Genomic DNA, 20,004 nt, shown 5'->3' with positions numbered 1-20,004 from the left:
ATTAAGTTTTCAATGCGCTTTAGATTGTCTTGTAAGATTTCAGAATATCAATTTTTATACTACTAATGTGGATACACATTAATATTATGTTATGTTAATATTATGTGTATATTATGTTTGTACTTAATAGATGGATAACAAACTAGATATAAACAATCAGCAGCTTCAGTAGAGAAGAAGCATTTGTAAATTATTATTGCTTTGGGTAACAAGGGAGAATGTTCGATCATTACAACAGAGATTTTTAAACACTATAATTGTGGATGTGGTTCTAAGAGAAATGTGAAATTCAAATTTGTAGAAACAAGAATCGACAAAAGGAATTAAATGCATTTTACACAACTATGTGATAGGATTATTTAATCTAAATTTGTTGGTAGATTATTTATTCTAAATCTATTTAAATTATTATAACACTGATGTTTCTTCCCGTTGCGAAGCTGGGTACAGCAGCTAGTAATAACTATTATTAATATTATAATAAAATAATAACTATTGTAAAATTTAAAAGAAATGATTGGTTAATGTTCGTTGAGACATTAATTGACGACATAGTCCCTAAGCGTTTTGTAATATTTCTATTATATTAATATGAAATATTTGGTGTACGTAAAGTTTTAATGGTGACAAGCAAGTCTTATACACAATTTATGTACCATATAAAACGAATATTGATCATATATATCCTATATGGTAAATATTCTGGAGTTTGTTAGGTTTGTAACGCTGAAATGCAACCCACTTTACCTTTTAGTCGGGACTTCCTGAATGAAGAGGAAGCTACGGCAAGTTACACTAAGTCAACATGCCTTATGAGATTTGCCTTCTACTGTCAACTAACGGACAATCCCCTTCCTCTTATATTAAAATGAAGTCAACGAGAGGTTAACAAACTGTCCTCTATTTTAATAAATATTCAATTTTAAAACACATTAATGCGTCAAGTGTAAATATTTAAGTATAATTTCCACTTTGTAGTTCAATTTTTTAGTCAATGAATATATCGTGGACGTAACAAAAGTAACACTAAAATACTTACCTTAAAGCTATTTGAACAGTATCATTTTTGGCAATTTCAATAATAAATTAGGATCCATTCTTTAAATACATGATTAGACAAACGTAGTTTAGTTTATAATCTTCTTTATGTGTAATTGGATTAACAAAAAGCTTAAACCAATACTTATTATTCTTGTTATTATTTGACCTCACTAGTAGGTAAATAAAATACATGCAACATCTAAACGTTTAGTGTATATTCTGTGTATAGATGGTTGTCAGCTATTACCATAGAAAGTTTATCTACAACCAGGATGATTTTGATACATCTAACATCAACATTTCAATGCTAAAGTCAGTGGGGTTTACAGTAGATGAAGGTTATAGTGTAAAACATACCGACCTACCATTAAAACTCAGTTTTATGTGTTGTTAAGTTTTTTTTCAAGTTTTGTACTTAAAAAAATCAATAACCATGTAACGCTATTGTTGTAATATATTTTTTTGTAATTTTATACGAAGCAGCTTTTATACAAAGGAAGTATAATAAATCAACTAGTAGTTCTTAGATGGTCTTAATTAAAGTAATCTCTTTTGTTATCCGACTTTGGCTGTGTAATTGCTTCTGACAAGTTCAGTAATCTTGCGAAACAAAAAGAACTAGTTCCTAAGTACTGTAATTAGAATAACTATAGCCATAAATCTGTTTAGACAAATTTCTTTATAATTAATCTAAGAACTTAATAACATCCTGCATATTATTCCCATAGTCCTGTTGTTAGAACGCAAAACCTCTCTACGTTCATTGGTAAAGGATACGATACCACAAGTATTTATATAAGAAATAATGGCAAACAATGATAAGGTAACCCTGGTAATTAACGTAAATAGTTAAAGATAATTTATAATCAGTGAGATTCAGCTTTATTCATTTTTTTATTACTTAACTTACATTGTTTCGTTTTGGATTAAATATTTAACTAATAAAATATGAAATCGTAATGAGACTTGCATGCATGCATGGACTGCGCTCTAGTGAATTACTAAAATTTCAAATTTAATATGAAATATTTTTTCTGGCACTATCTAAGTGACTACTAGGCTTGCTTAACAGTATATATGGGGATTGGTTTGACTTGCTGAAAATTTAAAAATATGAAGTAACTAGCTGTACACGCGGGCTTTGCCCTCTTTAACTTCACAAGAGAGCATGTTCGCATGGCTCAATCACGTCCTGTTTGAAGTTCGTTCGCTACGCTCACTCACCTTTAGGTTGAAGCTCGTTCGCTCCGCTCACTTGCCTTCAGGTAAGCTCGTTCGCTACGCTAACTCACTTCCAGGTTGAAGTTCGTTCGCTACGCTCACTCACCTTTTGGTTGCAAATTGGTTGTCGTCATAAATTTAATAAATAATAGTGCTGCACCCTGTTGGTAATCCTTGTAACTTTAATTCTATTGAACATCATAGAACAGAACCAACTTGTTTAATTGAAACAGCTGTTAAGAAATTCCTTTTAAATATGAAAAATCATAAGGTTAACATGGGAAACTCCAGAGCCACTGGGGCGAAGCCCGAAAGTCCGATCAGATTAAAAACTACTTAGTTTTCCTATTTAATGCCCAAAGAATCGGTGCACCGAATTTCAGCCTCCTAGGTAAATGGGAAGTGGGAGAATTAGTGATGAGTGAGTGAGTCAGTCAGTGAGGGCTTTGCCTTTTATAAAAGGACTAGTGGAACCCCGTCGAAATCGACGGTTAATCTTGAGGTTTTATGTAAATTCAGCTAACTGCGATAGATAGAGTGAAGTCATTAAAATCTTAGTTAAATGAAGGGAGGATAAGCATAATAATAAGTATGACGATTGTGTTCCCTAAAAAACGTGATTGTTGAATTCGTTTAACACAATATTTCCTACCTTTTTATCGGCTTTAGGTTGCCCAAAAGGTTTTTTAGGAGTCTATAATTGTTTGTTCATGAGTTTGTTTCATGCCAAAGCCACTTTCACTATATGGGAGAATGAGTTCATATAATTAGTCTATCATGTTACGGAAAGAGTCAATATTTATTACTAACAACTAATTCCATCTGCTTTAGAAAAATCATTCAGATTGTATCCAGATTTATATGTAAATCTTCATCTTTGGTCATAAAAATACAGAATTTTATCAGCATTTAAATAAGTTTTTTTTTGTATTTGATAAAAATATCTGATTCTCCAGATAGCAGTAACATTCTTACTTCGATCTAAGCAATTTTAATTCCTTCTCTTGCCACATCGACCCATGTATTTAACCATCCTGTTCTTACTTGATAATTCATTAACTTATGGGGTAGTTTTGCCTGGCCATATCGACCACAAAAAGCTGTGCATGTTTTTTGTGGATGGAATGAACCATAATTGTAGGAAATTTGATCACAAATCTTGAACATTTGCGGAACCAAATCCATAACCTAGTCCAGCCTTGATAACCAAATCATGCAAATGCGATGAGATGTGATGACACTGTTGTGTTTCCGAATGTTTTGTATGTAGTGAGGTTTAGATGCATTGTTCGACCTAGCTACATGTGTACATCAAAGTAAAAACCCTGTGGGCCTACATTTTTTTTAAATACCTGAATTGACATTAGTTCACCTATACTTCACCAAAACCATAGACGAAACATATTCCGTAGTTAGTCTATTCCAAAACTTGAACACAGCTCTCATCCTCAACGTAAGTTACTCATCTATGACACAATTTTCAACCGAATTATCAAAAACTTTCATACCAATAAATGAATTTCTGGTGTTCTTTCTTGAATTTCAACCTTACAATATATATAAGATAACCCGATAAGGAATAATTATATGTTCCTTTGAAAATGATATGTCACACTTATTTCATAATTTAAAATTTTCTAAGAGCAATAAAGCAAAGATTTTTGAACAAAACATTTAAAACGAATCATAAATTCATCATTTTGTAGAAACTATAAAAAAACTTGCCATGCAGTGGAGAATCAATTTAAAATCATAAATAATAATGTAAACATTTAATTTTGACAGTTTCAGTAGACCTTTGAATACAATTTTAATATTAACAGCTGGTTCATTAATAGCTGGTAGTGTAAAATTATCCATATGGTCATAATGTAAATACAATTGCTGAGTGAACTTTAAAGGCCTCTGGGGCAGAGCCCCAATGAAATTTACCTCGTTTCTCTTTTGAGGGCTCACCTACAGACCAATACCTTTCTTTAGACACCCCTACCAAGTTTCTACACCCAGCCGTTCTCTCAAATTAGCTGTGACAAAAACCCCGTTTTCCTCCATTAGAATAACATGGGATGGGACTTCAAAGGCCACTGGGGCAGAGCCCCGAGGGAATTTACCACGTTTCTCTTTTGATGGCTCATCTACAGACCAAGACCTTTCTTTAGACACCCCTACCGAGTTTCTACGACCAGCCGTTCTCTCAAAATAGCTATGACAAAGAAAAACAGTTTCAAATTAATATATCGATTTTTTATAAAGTCCAAACATGATGTGTCATTTTTTCTGGAAAATTAATAATAACATGATTTCAACACAAATCCTTTGTTAAAATTACAATATTTAAAGGTAAATAGTATGTTTTAAAATAACTCATAATTATTTAGTAAGCAATACCAACCTTTTTATTTTAACAGTAAAACAATAGAAACTATATTCATTTAAAAAATAAAGCATTAAAATGGAATAAATAGAAAAAAACTGTTTCTTACACATCCTTCCTCAAAGGCTAAGCTTCCTTTTTCATTGTTGCACAACGTCAAAGGCCATTGTATTGAATTTTGATGCCATTATATACGAGTTCAAAGAGTCTTAGGGAACTTGTCACATTTTATTTGTAATACAGTATATAATAAAGTTTATCATCTTATGTTCACACTATGCGGGGATAAATATAGATGTATATGAAATATAATGGTATATTAATTCAGAAGTGTTTTAGACATATTGCTGTTTATAAAATGGCGATGATTAGTAATAATTGAAATTCTAACTGCTTTATCTCAACTAGAATCTTTTCTATTAAGATGTCAATATCTCAGAACGTATGGAGAGATAATATTTTTTATGATTATTCTCATTTTCGTGTCATACATTTAACTGGTAATTAGTTAACTTTTTTGCCTAAAAGACTTTGTAATTACAATCGGTCTGGATGGACTCCATTATTTAATCGCTCTAATGATACACTTGGGTCTTCAGGCCAAACATCATTAATTTTACTAACGGTCGTCAACAAACAAGATGGAGTTGAAACCTCGCTTGGCTGGAATCACTTGAATGATTATTTCACTTAAGGTGAGCCAAATTATTATAACCCGTTTTGCCGAAAAGCGTAATTTAATAAATGGAATAATTAATATCGTTACGTAAGTTTTTTGGAACTGTAATACAAACTAAATTGAGAAGAATCGTATACAACTTTGAACTATTCAGTTAACAATCATACAAAGATAAATTGAGGGGTTTAATACAATTACAAATCCGTTTGGTTTTGATTACTTCATGCAAAGATAGTTTGTTGCTACTTTAATAGTCTTTTTTAACACTCAAGCCTCACACAAATTTGCACGAATAAATCAATAAAGTCAAAATCAAATACCAATAGACGAGATATGATATAGCATAGCATGTTAAAATAAATTTAGAATACCACAAAACAATATTGAAAAAATTGTTTGATCTATAACTAGTTACAATATATGTCAATATGTGACTTATTGAAACGTATGTGAAAACATTAACAGAATTAGTCCAAAAGCGACAGTCGCAATTTAACCTCTATTTACTGCAGTAACTAGTTTAATTTCGGTCTGTAGACAACTTAAGTCTACGGTTACCCTTTCAACGTCCTTTTCTCCTAATCTTTTTAATTTTAGTCAATTGCCACCCTGCGAATACGATTGTGACAAGTTTTATCGAAGTATACACTTGTGTGACAAAAATGCTTCTTGGACAACAATAACAACTAATACCAATTTACCTACTTTAATTTGGGTTAAACATTCAGTGCCATTTTTTAATAATTTTTAAACTTACTCTTTCCATATACTTTATTCATATTTTGTTTTGGGGTCCCAATATTGTTTAAATGAAAGGTATTTTGGTTCTAAGACATCTAAGAAAATAAAAATCTGTTTCAAACATCTTATTTCGAAAACTTAATGATGTTTTAAAATTAGTCGTAGTGTTTAATTTAAAATTTAATATAACAATTGAAAAAAAATTTCTATCAACGATTTTTTAAGATTATTTGTTGGGCTACTGGTAATATAGCTCCTGACGTCATGAAGTCGACTCGTCCCACCGCAGACACTCTAGCACTGACCAGGGTCGCGCCGCTACCGCTGTTCGTCGTAATGAATATTGATTTTTTTTCCTTTTAAACTATGTTACATTAACAGTTTATTGTATCAGTATATCTCTCTGTTATGTACCAGTTCCGAGTCTACACGGCTTTACGATTACTGCTACCATCTCGTTGAGGCCACTTTCGCAGGTCGTCAAATATAAAGTAGCGTACACCCTGTTTGATAACTTTTGTGTCATCATTGTACATAAAGTACACCATAGGAAATATAATTCAATGTATTTCTGCAGGTTTGGCACACTTTGAAATCGTAAAACCCCTTATAGAACTATAGTAAGTTATGACCAAGGCAAAATGATATGCTCGTCATTTATCATCTTGTAGTGGATCGTAGTATCATTCTGTAAACCGATTTATAGGTTCAGGTATGCAAAAATATTTTGCTTCTAAAATGACCATCGTCTTCACAAAACCAGTGTGGGGCTTATTTAAGACAAGTAAATGTTAGCTTTCGAGGAGTAAATGCAAACATCGTGATCCTAAAACAGCACATCCTTTATTATTTGCATTATGAAAACCCAATTTACTCAATGTCCTTTGTAGTCGGTACGACGGTGCTTTATCAGTAGGCCTAGTAATTAAAATATTATAAAAACCTATCGAAATAAGACGATATTACTTTACCAACGTAATGTATATACTTTTTCCAAACGTAATGTCTTAAACATGAGCAAGATCTGAAACTACTGTATTTCAAGTAGCATCATTTTCGATTAAAAACTTGAGGAAATATAAATATCATAATTAATTAGTTCCTGTTTATAGAGTTAACCAATCTTGTTATTGCTAGGTTAGGTAACAATTTGAATGGTCTCATTAGATTTGCTTGACTAAATTCGGGTTAACATAATTTTGATATGATGATGTAAAAGATTTTTTTTCCAAATTAAATACGAATGAGGGGTTTTGGAATACAAAATATAGGATGTGTTGTTTTAGGACTGCTATGTTTACCATGATCTTTGTAGATTCGTAGCCGATTAATTGTGAACTAATTAATAAGTAACTTACAAATTAAGTGTATTAAGTGTAGTAAGAAATTAAAAATCGTCACAGACCAATAAAATACGTATGGCAAAATGAATATGGCCCATAACAAATAATAAGTACGATTTTCATGAGAAATCTATGTTACTTTGGATTATACCTGGGTCTTAAAACCCAACAAAATCATCTAAAAAATTAAAATTCTTCGATATTGAAGACCAGCACGTTTCCGTCGAGGAAATCTCGTACGTGCACAACGGATTGTATCCGACTAGTGTGGATGGCTTGGATGAGGCCGTTCAATCCTTGTCATCTGTCTTGGAAAATATTATGTCCGCCGATTCCCTCGACGGCGGGTTTTTGTTCACGGGGCAATTAGTGACTGTGGCCTTTTGGCGTCACCGAGAACACTTATATCTCTTTGACTCCCACGCCGTGAATAATATCCGCCGTAGAGATGTTGTCCCCGATAACAACAAAGCGAGGCTATTTCAATGTGGGAGTTTCACTGCATTGGCCTCACTTTTATTGGCAAATTCCGCGTTCGTCGGTGGAGAGTACAGCATCATGAGACTCAAGTTTTCGATTGACTGTACAAACCAACCGATCCAACATGCGGTTATTGATCCAAATCCTATTCCCCCCTCCCCGACGGTTTCAGATGCCATATTGGATGGCAAAAAAGGTCCCGGCAGACCTAAAAAGGTAAAACGCGGGCGTCCGAAAGTTTTGGACACTACGCATGACGAGCAAGTGCAAGCGGCAAAGAAGAAGTACAGAGAGACGCACTCTGATGACATCAGAGAGAAAAAAAGTCAGTACTCCCAGAACCATCCTGAGGTGAACAGAGCTGCTGTTGGCCGTTACAGCCAAAACCACCCTGAGGTCAACAGAGCTGCTGTTGGCCGTTACAGTCAAAATAACCCTGACATACACCGGAAGGCTGTTCGAGAGTACGACTTGCGTCATCCCGGAGCTTCTTCTGGAAGAGTGCAGATTTTCCGTCTGAAAAATCCTCTATTTACCGATCTTCGTCACTTGCCAGCTTCACTTGCTCGAAGCATTTCTGATCACGGTCCAATGGGGTCTTGGAAGGGGGAGCTGTTGAATGATATTCCAGCTTTTAGTCTTAAAAAAGTTAGTCTTTGGGACAATGATATTTTTAAATGTATGCACTGTGGCGCTCCACTTTTTGAGGAGGAAAAGGGTAGGAAGAAGTGGTGTTGCGGACAAGGGGCATACAACGTCCTTGATCTAAGTCCTCTTGACGAATCCTTCTATTCGGATCGGCGTTTTCTCGATAGGGCTCGTGCCTACAACGACCTGTTTGCGTTCTGTGCTTTAGAGGTATCTGGTTGGTTACAGGCACCCCAGTGGTCTCTCTTTCTTTAAAATCGAAGGGAGAATGTACCACCAGGTCTACAATCTGTCCGACCCTGGTCAAAAGTTTACCACTAAGGCTGGGGACGTTCAGTTTGTGAACCGGTCCCGTCTTTACATCGACGACGGTGAAGAACGGCGGAACATTGCCTTGGGTAGATCACTTGACGGTGACGTTGTTGACTCTATCAATCGATACCTGTCACAGCGGAATCCACGTCACTCACTATCGGCGTTTGGGTAGTGAGCCAGCTGTGAACGCTCACTTGGATTTCCAAGTGACAAGTAGATCTACCCATGGTCCCGTTCTAGGCGACAGGCAAACAGGCGTTGAGGTGCACGCTGTCATAAGCACCGACGAGACAGTTTACGAGCCCCGCAAGCTATCCGTATGGAAAGTTGGATCCGGAAGACCCACTTCTATCAACCTTTTCAGTCCCCTCATGGAACCCTTCCAGTATCCTCAAGGCACTTTGGGCTGGCATATTGGTCGCCGCGACAATTTTAACAACAAATTGTCCCAGTATGATTATTCCCGTTGCCTTCTGCTGTCTGAGCCTCGTTTCTCACACCTCGGCCGACTGTCTCAAGCTTGGCAGGTCGAAATGTATGCCAGATACGAGGACGAGAAGCTCAACTACATCAAGTTCACGCAGACGAAGGCAGCTGAAAATGCCATGAGGATAGGGCCGTTGGATGAGATTGAAGCGGCGAATCGTGGTGGACGTCAGGTCCTCAACGACATTAACAATGACGAGACAGTTCAGGGGAAGGGTGGGGTACAGGCTGGAAAGGTTTACCTCCCAAGTTCGTTTACCGGGGGGCCGAGATATATGAAACTTCGATATGAGAATGCTATGGCATTGGTCTCACGTCTCGGCTTCCCCACATTTTTTCTCACATTCACTTATAGTGCGACTTGGGTGGAGAACAAAAAAGCCGGTCCTCGAAATAGCGGTCGCAGTGATCCCAGCACGGCCTGCAGAGTTTTCTATATCAAACTGCTGGAACTCCTCCACGATTTGCGCAGCGGAGCTATGTTCGGTCGGTCCATCTACATAGTCCACGTCATCGAGATGCAGATGCGGGGCCTTCCACATGCCCACATCGTGTTTAAAATCGATGGCGATGGACCAGTGCAGGCTTCGGACATAGACTCCCTCATCCGCGCTGACATTCCATCTCCGGAGGAGGCAGGAGGCCGATTAAGGGCGTTGGTTCTGCGGCACATGATCCACGGCCCTTGTGGTACGGATCACAGGACCGACTTCCCTTGCTGGGACACTGCCAAAGGCAGCTGTTCAGAATTTTTCCCCAAACCTTCCTGTGAATCAACCCATGTAGACGAGAGGGGTTTTGTTAAGTACCGGCGAGACTATGATAATGAGGGCAGCATAACGTCAAGGAACAGATCCATTCCTGTACATGACGGCTGGGTCGTGCCGTTCAACTCAGCATTACTTCTTAAATACGAGGCGCACATCAACTTGGAGGTAGCTTCCACTCGGCGTGTGATCAAGTATCTGTTTAAATACCTCATGAAGGGTGGCTCGCTTCAGAACGTCAAAGTTACTCCTCTTAGTAAACAAGACGATGAAGTTGAGCACTACGTCACGAAGCGTATGGTGGGAGCCAGCGATGCATGCTGGCGTCTCTTGGACTTTCCCATCTCAAAGTCTGAGCCCACAGTCGATTGTCTCCCTGTCCACCTAGAGGGAAAACAGACTGTGTGCTTTCGCCCTAACAACTTGACACACGCCACTTCGGGAGCTACCTCTGACCTGCTCTTGTATTTCAATAGGCCTCTTGACTCGGTATTCGACGATTTAACCTACCAGTCTTTTTTTGAGCAGTACGTGATTCATAACAAACGCCCTAGTAATGCTGAGGTGTACGACCATCCAGACGGCAAGCATTTCCTTACCTCAAGAAAGCGTGGTCAAAAGATCTGTCGTCTCTTCTGGGTCTCGCTAAACAGAAGCGAGCAGTACTTTCTTAGGCTCCTTTTGATGGTCATTCCGTGCCGGGGATACGCCGACCTGCTCGCTCGTGGTGGTGATGGTTGCACGACATATCAACAGGTTGCGCGCACCCTCGGTTTGGTTGAGGACGAGGACGAGTACCACCAAGCCCTCAAGGAAGCAGCTCGTTTCATGGTCGGCCCGAGGCTCCGCTCTTTCTTTGTCCTTCTGTGCAACATGGGAGCTCCTGCGGCCCTCTTGTGGGATGCTTTCCGTGACGCATTGTGCGAAGACCATTTGGAGCGGAATCCTCTTGATCACGAGGTTGCGTACAAGCTGGCTCTGATTGAGATCGATCGAAGCCTTCGACGTCAGGGATCCTGCTTGGCCGATCACGGTCTCCCTACTGTAGACGACGACACGACCGAACTGGGGAGGGAACTTCTCATCTACGGTGAAAATCGTCAGAGATCACTTGTAGATGAGTGGGAACCTAAACTTTCCCGCGACCAGAGGGCGGTCTTCGATTATGTTCGGTCTATACTGCAGGGCCAAGTCTACAGCCGGTCTAAAAAACTGATCTTTCTTGACGGACCCGGAGGCTACGGCAAGACCTGTCTAATACATGTTATTCTTGCATACGTCCGTAGTCGCAACCAGGTCGCTATTGCTGTCGCTAGCTCCGGCATTGCCGCTGGTAATCTGCCAGGTGGCACGACAGCACACAGCATGTTTCGGCTACCACTTGATCTTGGCGATGGCACTGGATATTGGAACTTGACCAACGGATCTCAGCGGGCAGAACTCATCAGAGCCGCACAGCTCATAGTTTTTGATGAGGCCCCGATGGCTCACCGGTACATTTTTGAAATCATCGACAGATCTCTGCGTGACCTCATGAATTCACCTGAGCCATTCGGGAATAAGATCTTTATCTGCTGCGGGGATTTCCGTCAGATCGCACCAGTTGTTGCCAAGGCTCGTACTCCGGCCGACATTGCCTGTGTATCACTGCGTGCGTCATCTCTTTGGTCAAGTTTCCAAATCTTTTCTCTGTCTACCCCTCACCGGACTTCTGGGTCCACTGCCTACTCTGACTTTCTCCTTCAAGTAGGCAATGGAACAATTTCATCTGTTCCATTTGGGGAAGGCCGTGACTCTGTTGCCCTGATCCTACTGTCCGGTGTGAAATACGTGACATCCCTTCCCGACTTGATCGATTTTGTGTTTCCTGCTTGTGACCTACACCACACAGACAGAATTGCTGGCAGGTCCATTCTTTCAACCATGAACGCCAATGTCCAGCAGATCAACAACACCGTTCTCAACCTGATGGACGGCGTCGTTCATGAGTTGAGGAGTGCGGATTCTGTGGACAAGGAGAACGACGATGGTATGGATGTAGACGTTCACTTGTTGAACCAAGCAAGGGTGTACCAGACCATGTCCTGCGACTCAAGATTGGCTCCGTGTGTCTCGTCATGAGGAACTTGAACATTGACAGCGGACTCGTAAACGGCACTAAAGTGATCGTGACGGCAATAAGACCTCGTCTGATCACAGTGCGACTCCCTGGACAACATGATCCGATTTGTATTCCCCGGATTCAATTCGTTTTCCCGTTCGTCGAGGGGTCACCGCTTCGTGTCCGCCGTCTTCAGTTTCCTCTCATGCTGGCATATTCCATGACTGGCCACAAAAGCCAGGGCCAGACGATTGATCGCGTCGGAGTCGATCTTCGCAGTGACTGTTTCACTCATGGTCAGTTGTACGTCCTGCTCAGTAGAGTCAGGCATCCAGACCATATAGTCGTCCTTGTCCGTCCCGACCGTGTCCAAGGGGGAATCGCATACGCGAAAAATATCGTGTATGACGATCTCCTCCTATAACCCTGACTTGACTTTAGCTTTAGGTTGTTGTATATATTTCCTTTAAGTTTTTTCTTTAGAAATAAGTAGTTTTTTGTGTGTTTTTAGTATTCTAGTTTGGCAGTACGATAGGGGGCCTGCCTTATCAAAAGTCCCCGTTGTTGTATATATTTTTTTCCTTCTTTTTATTAGTTAGTTAAGTTGTTGTTCATATTTCTTTAGGTAGTTAGTAAAGTTTACTAACTTGTATATTTGTAAATAATTGTAAATATGGTTCCGACGTTTCCTGGCCTCCTCGTGGCGGAACTGGATATGCCATAAAGTTTATGGCTAACCGACAGGGAAACAAACATTACTTGATCTATTTTCATAAATATATACATGAATATCTACTATAATCTATTTTATTAATATAACACTTTACTATTATCAACTTATTCACTTATCAATCTACTTATCTTATACAAAATTTTACTGACTTGTACATGTGTTAATAATTGTAAATATGGTTCCGACGTTTCCTGGCCTCCTCGTGGCGGAACTGGATATGCCATAAAGTTTATGGCTATCCGACAGGGAAACAAACATTACTTGATCTATTTTCATTAATAAATTTATAAATGTATACTAACATCTGTTTACTTGAAATACTTTAGCTGTTAATATAAATAATTGTAAATTAATATGGTTCCTACGTTTCCTGGCCTCCCCGTTGCGGAACTGGATATGCAGTTTATGGCTAACCGACAGGGAAACAAACATTACTTGATCTATTGTCATTAATAAATTTATAAATATTTACTAACATCTTTTTACTTGAAATACTACAACTGTTAATATAAATAATTGTAAATTATTATGGTTCCTACGTTTCCTGACCTCCCCGTGGCGGAACTGGATATGCCATACAGTTTGTGGCTAAATGACAGGGAAACAAAAATAACTTCACCTATTTTCATAAACATATACATGAATATTTACTATGAACTATTTACTTAATATAATACTTAACTATTCTCAACTTATCAATCTATTCTAATATTTCGTGAAATGGTTATTACTTCAAAATCGATTATCGCTATTACAACCCTACAAAGAATTTAGAAATGCTTAAAGTGCTTTCTAGACCACTTCTAGGTGTGCTACGGACTTGAAATTTCCCCGGTTTCTTGGTGATGGCCCCTTACCCCTTCCTAAATGACGACTAACAGCTAGGGGGCCTGGGGGCGGAGCCCCCAGCGAGCCAAGGGCGAGTTATATTTTATACACTTTCAATAACACACTGACGACAGGCTTCTGCAACAAGAGACTTTTCAACAATAACGTGGCCATCTGGGAACAGCTGGGAAGCAGAACTAATCTTCTCCCAAACAAGGACATCAGAATATTTCAGTCCCCTCGTGGAGGTTTAACATAGCATATGAATAAAACTCGAGGAACAAAAGGTTGATTTGTATAAATAATAACAATCGGTATAGAAATGTTCATATTACCTTCACAGTTTATGCGACTGATTTAAATGAATAGACTTTGCACCACCTGCGTTTGTATTGGCCTAGCTCAGGGAGGAGAGGGGTCCACTTGCTTCAAACAAAGGTGGAAAAGGGGTTAAGGTGTATATCCAAGTTGGTTGAGAAGTAAATGCTTTTACTTACATGGGGTGCCACCCTGTTGACCTATATAGCTGAGCAGGATTAAGGACAATACTGCAGTGGTAAGGCAGCTTCCGTGTAACCTCTGCCATTTAATAAAATAAATATATTTTAAACTAGGTCCTAAACTTACTTTTTTGTAATGTACAAAAACCAATTATAAAAAGATCTCAAATAATTATTCTAAACACCACAGTCACAACCTAAGTATGAAAACAGTAACTGATGAAAATATGATTTGAATGGATTGAAGCATGGAAATAAAAATAGGTATAGTAAATGATGAAAAATTAACTTAATGTTGACACCTAATAAGTTAAATTATATAATTGAAAGTATAGATACAAGTTGTATCTTTATGTTTAATAAATTTGGTAAAATTTGTATACAAACAATAAAAAATAGTAAGGCAAGAATGTGTACCCGTATGTAGTCAAATATTAGTAATCAAATACCTATAGGAAATATTATTTAATTGACGAGTGTTGAAGCACAAAATAGACCAGAATGCCAAAATAAATACTAACAATGAATGAATATAATAAATTGAAATCGGTCACAGAGTTCTGGTAAAATAAAGAGATTGAAAAATACCCCCACCGTAGCAAACCTGCAGACTAGGTAAATTTCCATTTGCCTGACGATTTTGACGTTAATCTGTTTAAATAAAAAGATGTTTAAAGGTGCCTCTGTTTGCTGCTAGTGGAAGAGTAATAAAGTGTGTTTTGTAAACATTTTAATAGCTTAGTAAAAAAAAGTTTTGCCAAAGTTTTATCAAAATATATCCAAAAACAAGCAAATTATAACAGTTTAATTATTATTCTTTATAAGAACAACATTCGAATTTTTAATTTACATTTTGAAATTTTCTTCGTAACCACCAATAACCGTAAAAAAACTTCCATATACTAAATTTTTTTTTTTCTCCAAGTTCTTCAAAATAGTTTGGACATAAATCAGGATTTTTTGGTTTTGAGGGAAATAATTAGAAACCCCATTTTTACCACCCCCAGAAAACCCCCTACAAAACTCCGTTTCCATGGTCCGATCACTTCCATGGTTCGTAAACTCTTTCGAATAAATGTGGGGTTAAACGTGTGTACCAAATTTCACCGGATGATTTTTCTAGAGTTTTCGTGCTAATGGATACATGAATTTGAACGGATGGTTTATTTGGCCTCTGTGGACATAAAAACGAAATGGTAAATCGGTCCAGAGTCCAGGTCTTACCATGACACCTACGGTAATAGCTTTGTTATTAATGGTCCGATTTCTATTTTACTTATGTATATAGTTATGTTTCGTCAAGACCTGTAAAATGATACTAAACTCGACTATACTTGCTATTTGAAGATTTTGAGTTACCCCCTACCCCCGCTACCCCCTAAGGGCAAAATTTTCAAAAATTACCATAGTTATTGTAGTCCATTATATCCAAACAAGTTGCCGCAAACCGATTTCAAATATCTCGAAAAATTAAAAAGTTAAAGGGGGTGCAAGTTAATTTTCAGCTACCCTTATGGTTATTTGGATTTGAACCGTTTTAGGGCGCCATTTTTTATTAGTTGGCCGATTTTGGTTTTCTGGATGCCAATTGTTATGTTTCGTCAAGACCTGAAAAATTTATATCAGGTAAAATGTATGTGATGATTATGGTAACCCTACAACGTGCCCTAAATATAATATTTTATGGAAATAGAATACACGATTTATAGAGACATTAAAGATTTATCTTTTGGGACGGCGAAAGAGATAGCTCGACGCACCTGCGACTCAGGCTTATATGTTTTCTTACATTATGTTTTAAACTACCAGGTTTACCATTATTGCTTGCGTATCACTTTGAATGTCACTAATTATTCATGATTATAGATTTATATCCAGTAGGTCATGACACAATATATCTGTAAACTATTTTTGTTCATCTATAGTTTGTTTTGAATTACAGATACTTTCATTACAATTTTATAAAAAAGCTCCTGGATTTAAGTTATTAGTTTTACTGTTGACTTTGCATCTGTTCACAAACAGTTTTACTTATAATTGAGTGATATTTTTAAATACTCCTTAATGTAGTTTTTAACAATACAATAATTGCTTCCCCATGATTTTTTTCTAAATATTATATTGGATTTAATAATAATATTAATTGCATACTCACATATGCATTGATTACGGTACAAATGGAGAACTTGTATTTGAAAAGTTGTATGCAAGTAATTGCATGTGGATTATTGTTTGCTTGATGTGTACTATATTCATGTATCGTTTTGAAATCACCGAGCCGAGCCGTTCAGTTGAGGAACGTTTGCTGGTTTCAAATGAAAACCTAGTTACATGGGCTGAAATTTAACTTAGTAATAAGTATCCAATGCGTTTGTAACAATACTTAATATGTTTCTTTTAGCGAGTCAGGCAGAGCTTAAAAAATAAAGCACTTACCATCAAATAACATATTATTTTGATACACCCACATTCAGTATCACGAGAATGGTGGTTAAAAATATGTATTTAAGGCCTGTATACATGATTCTTCATAACAAAACATTATTAACAAGGATAAGCATCCAAACCTACAGTAGCGCTAGTGACACAGAAATTTATGTTTCTTAAAAACAAAGTTTGTGGGTTAAAATAAGCATAGTATGTTTATCAGATATTTTGATAATATACTTCAAACTAAACAGTTAACAGTAGACCTACTTGAACCCTTAGTGGAATTATGGAGGTTAATTAATGCCTTCAAAACGGAAATAAAAACTTTGACGGTTAGGGGAGGAATTCCAAAATCATGGTCCCAAGACTTTAAGCAATAAAATGTCTAAAATACTCCGGATAGCCAGTGGTCAAAGTACTCGTCGTTAATTAAAGGTGCTGATTCAATTCAAAGCGTGATGATTTCCAGATCCAGAATCTATTTATCATTAAACTGTCAATTAATGATACCCCCTGACAGTTAGATAGCAACAAGTCCAGGGTTCGGACTGTTATATAAAAAAAAATAACGAAAAAAACTGTATATATATAGACACGAATAACATAAGTAAATGTGACTTAAATACGTAGATTTATGTCCAGGTTTAGGTAAATAGTTCCAGTAGTTCGATTATAATGTAAGGATATATTTTATATAGGTTTAAAATTTTTATTGTAATGTATTTGTACACTTAGTCTGGCTTTAATCTACATGGCCATTCATTTATGGGTGTGGATGTCAGTATAAATGGATAAGTGGATCAGTATAAATGTATCAGTATGCTGTTTGTTTGCAAATTGTGGAAATGTGTTGATTGAAATAATGTAACTATAACATAAAAGAAGGTGTATATCTTACTTGCACTTCTAGTTTAAATATACGTAATGTAGCCAAATTTTCTTACGTAAACCGTTATAGCAAAAGTGTTGCCTTAATGGAGTTATCTGCTTTATCAATCCATCCTTACAAATTTGGGATTCTCTCTGGGCTTGAACAATTCCCATTCCATAATTCCCTACCTAATTACAGACCCCACTGAACATCAACGCCAATTAGGCTTTTAGGATTTTAGGATTTTATCAACGATATTTAGTAAAACTAATTGTGGGTTAACGCATATTTTTCTTACATCAAGGCATTCAAGCTGTAAATCTTGTTGATAAATAATCACTACTGTGTCCATACAGGGTGGCTGAAAAGTAACTTACACACCCCCTTAACTCAAATGGTTAAAAAGTTAAGGGGGTGTGTAAGTTACTGTCACTAGCGCTACTGTAGGTTTGGATGCTTATCCTTGTTAATAATGTTTTGTTATGAAGAATCATGTATACAGGCCTTAAATACATATTTTTAACCACCATTCTCGTGATACTGAATGTGGGTGTATCAAAATAATATGTTATTTGATGGTAAGTGCTTTATTTTTTAAGCTCTGCCTGACTCGCTAAAAGAAACATATTAAGTATTGTTACAAACGCATTGGATACTTATTACTAAGTTAAATTTCAGCCCATGTAACTAGGTTTTCATTTGAAACCAGCAAACGTTCCTCAACTGAACGGCTCGGCTCGGTGATTTCAAAACGATACATGAATATAGTACACATCAAGCAAACAATAATCCACATGCAATTACTTGCATACAACTTTTCAAATACAAGTTCTCCATTTGTACCGTAATCAATGCACATGTGAGTATGCAATTAATATTATTATTAAATCCAATATAATATTTAGAAAAAAATCATGGGGAAGCAATTATTGTATTGTTAAAAACTACATTAAGGAGTATTTAAAAATATCACTCAATTATAAGTAAAACTGTTTGTGAACAGATGCAAAGTCAACAGTAAAACTAATAACTTAAATCCAGGAGCTTTTTTATAAAATTGTAATGAAAGTATCTGTAATTCAAAACAAACTATAGATGAACAAAAATAGTTTACAAATATATTGTGTCATGACCTACTGGATATAAATCTATAATCATGAATAATTAGTGACATTCAAAGTGATACGCAAGCAATAATGGTAAACCTGGTAGTTTAAAACATAATGTAAGAAAACATATAAGCCTGAGTCGCAGGTGCGTCGAGCTATCTCTTTCGCCGTCCCAAAAGATAAATCTTTAATGTCTCTATAAATCGTGTATTCTATTTCCATAAAATATTATATTTAGGGCACGTTGTAGGGTTACCATAATCATCACATACATTTTACCTGATATAAATTTTTCAGGTCTTGACGAAACATAACAATTGGCATCCAGAAAACCAAAATCGGCCAACTAATAAAAAATGGCGCCCTAAAACGGTTCAAATCCAAATAACCATAAGGGTAGCTGAAAATTAACTTGCACCCCCTTTAACTTTTTAATTTTTCGAGATATTTGAAATCGGTTTGCGGCAACTTGTTTGGATATAATGGACTACAATAACTATGGTAATTTTTGAAAATTTTGCCCTTAGGGGGTAGCGGGGGTAGGGGGTAACTCAAAATCTTCAAATAGCAAGTATAGTCGAGTTTAGTATCATTTTACAGGTCTTGACGAAACATAACTATATACATAAGTAAAATAGAAATCGGACCATTAATAACAAAGCTATTACCGTAGGTGTCATGGTAAGACCTGGACCCTGGACCGATTTACCATTTCGTTTTTATGTCCACAGAGGCCAAATAAACCATCCGTTCAAATTCATGTATCCATTAGCACGAAAACTCTAGAAAAATCATCCGGTGAAATTTGGTACACACGTTTAACCCCACATTTATTCGAAAGAGTTTACGAACCATGGAAGTGATCGGACCATGGAAACGGAGTTTTGTAGGGGGTTTTCTGGGGGTGGTAAAAATGGGGTTTCTAATTATTTCCCTCAAAACCAAAAAATCCTGATTTATGTCCAAACTATTTTGAAGAACTTGGAGAAAAAAAATAATTTAGTATATGGAAGTTTTTTTTACGGTTATTGGTGGTTACGAAGAAAATTTCAAAATGTAAATTAAAAATTCGAATGTTGTTCTTATAAAGAATAATAATTAAACTGTTATAATTTGCTTGTTTTTGGATCTATTTTGATAAAACTTTGGCAAAACTTTTTTTTACTAAGCTATTAAAATGTTTACAAAACACACTTTATTACTCTTCCACTAGCAGCAAACAGAGGCACCTTTAAACATCTTTTTATTTAAACAGATTAACGTCAAAATCGTCAGGCAAATGGAAATTTACCTAGTCTGCAGGTTTGCTACGGTGGGGGTATTTTTCAATCTCTTTA

The 20,004-nt window shown here is 36.7% G+C and overlaps 2 protein-coding genes across 2 annotated transcripts; both read left to right on the top strand.

Moving 5' to 3' along the window:
* Positions 1–8,795: 8,795 nt before the first annotated feature.
* On the top strand, positions 8,796–12,216 carry LOC128984080 (uncharacterized). The gene is made up of 2 exons (XM_054403364.1): positions 8,796–8,940; positions 9,083–12,216. Exons 1-2 carry the CDS (start codon positions 8,796–8,798, stop codon positions 12,214–12,216), a joined length of 3,279 nt encoding a protein of 1,092 aa, XP_054259339.1.
* On the top strand, positions 12,213–12,620 carry LOC128984079 (ATP-dependent DNA helicase pif1-like). Its single transcript, XM_054403363.1, has one exon. It carries the CDS (start codon positions 12,213–12,215, stop codon positions 12,618–12,620), a length of 408 nt encoding a protein of 135 aa, XP_054259338.1.
* The last annotated feature ends 7,384 nt before the right edge of the window (positions 12,621–20,004 follow it).

This window comes from Macrosteles quadrilineatus, unplaced genomic scaffold (genome assembly GCF_028750875.1).
Source record: "Macrosteles quadrilineatus isolate MER2022 unplaced genomic scaffold, UCM_ALF_1.0 Scaffold_2__2_contigs__length_208266976, whole genome shotgun sequence".
NCBI classification, from domain to species: Eukaryota; Metazoa; Arthropoda; class Insecta; order Hemiptera; family Cicadellidae; genus Macrosteles; species Macrosteles quadrilineatus.
This window is presented reverse-complemented; position numbering and strand designations above follow the sequence as displayed.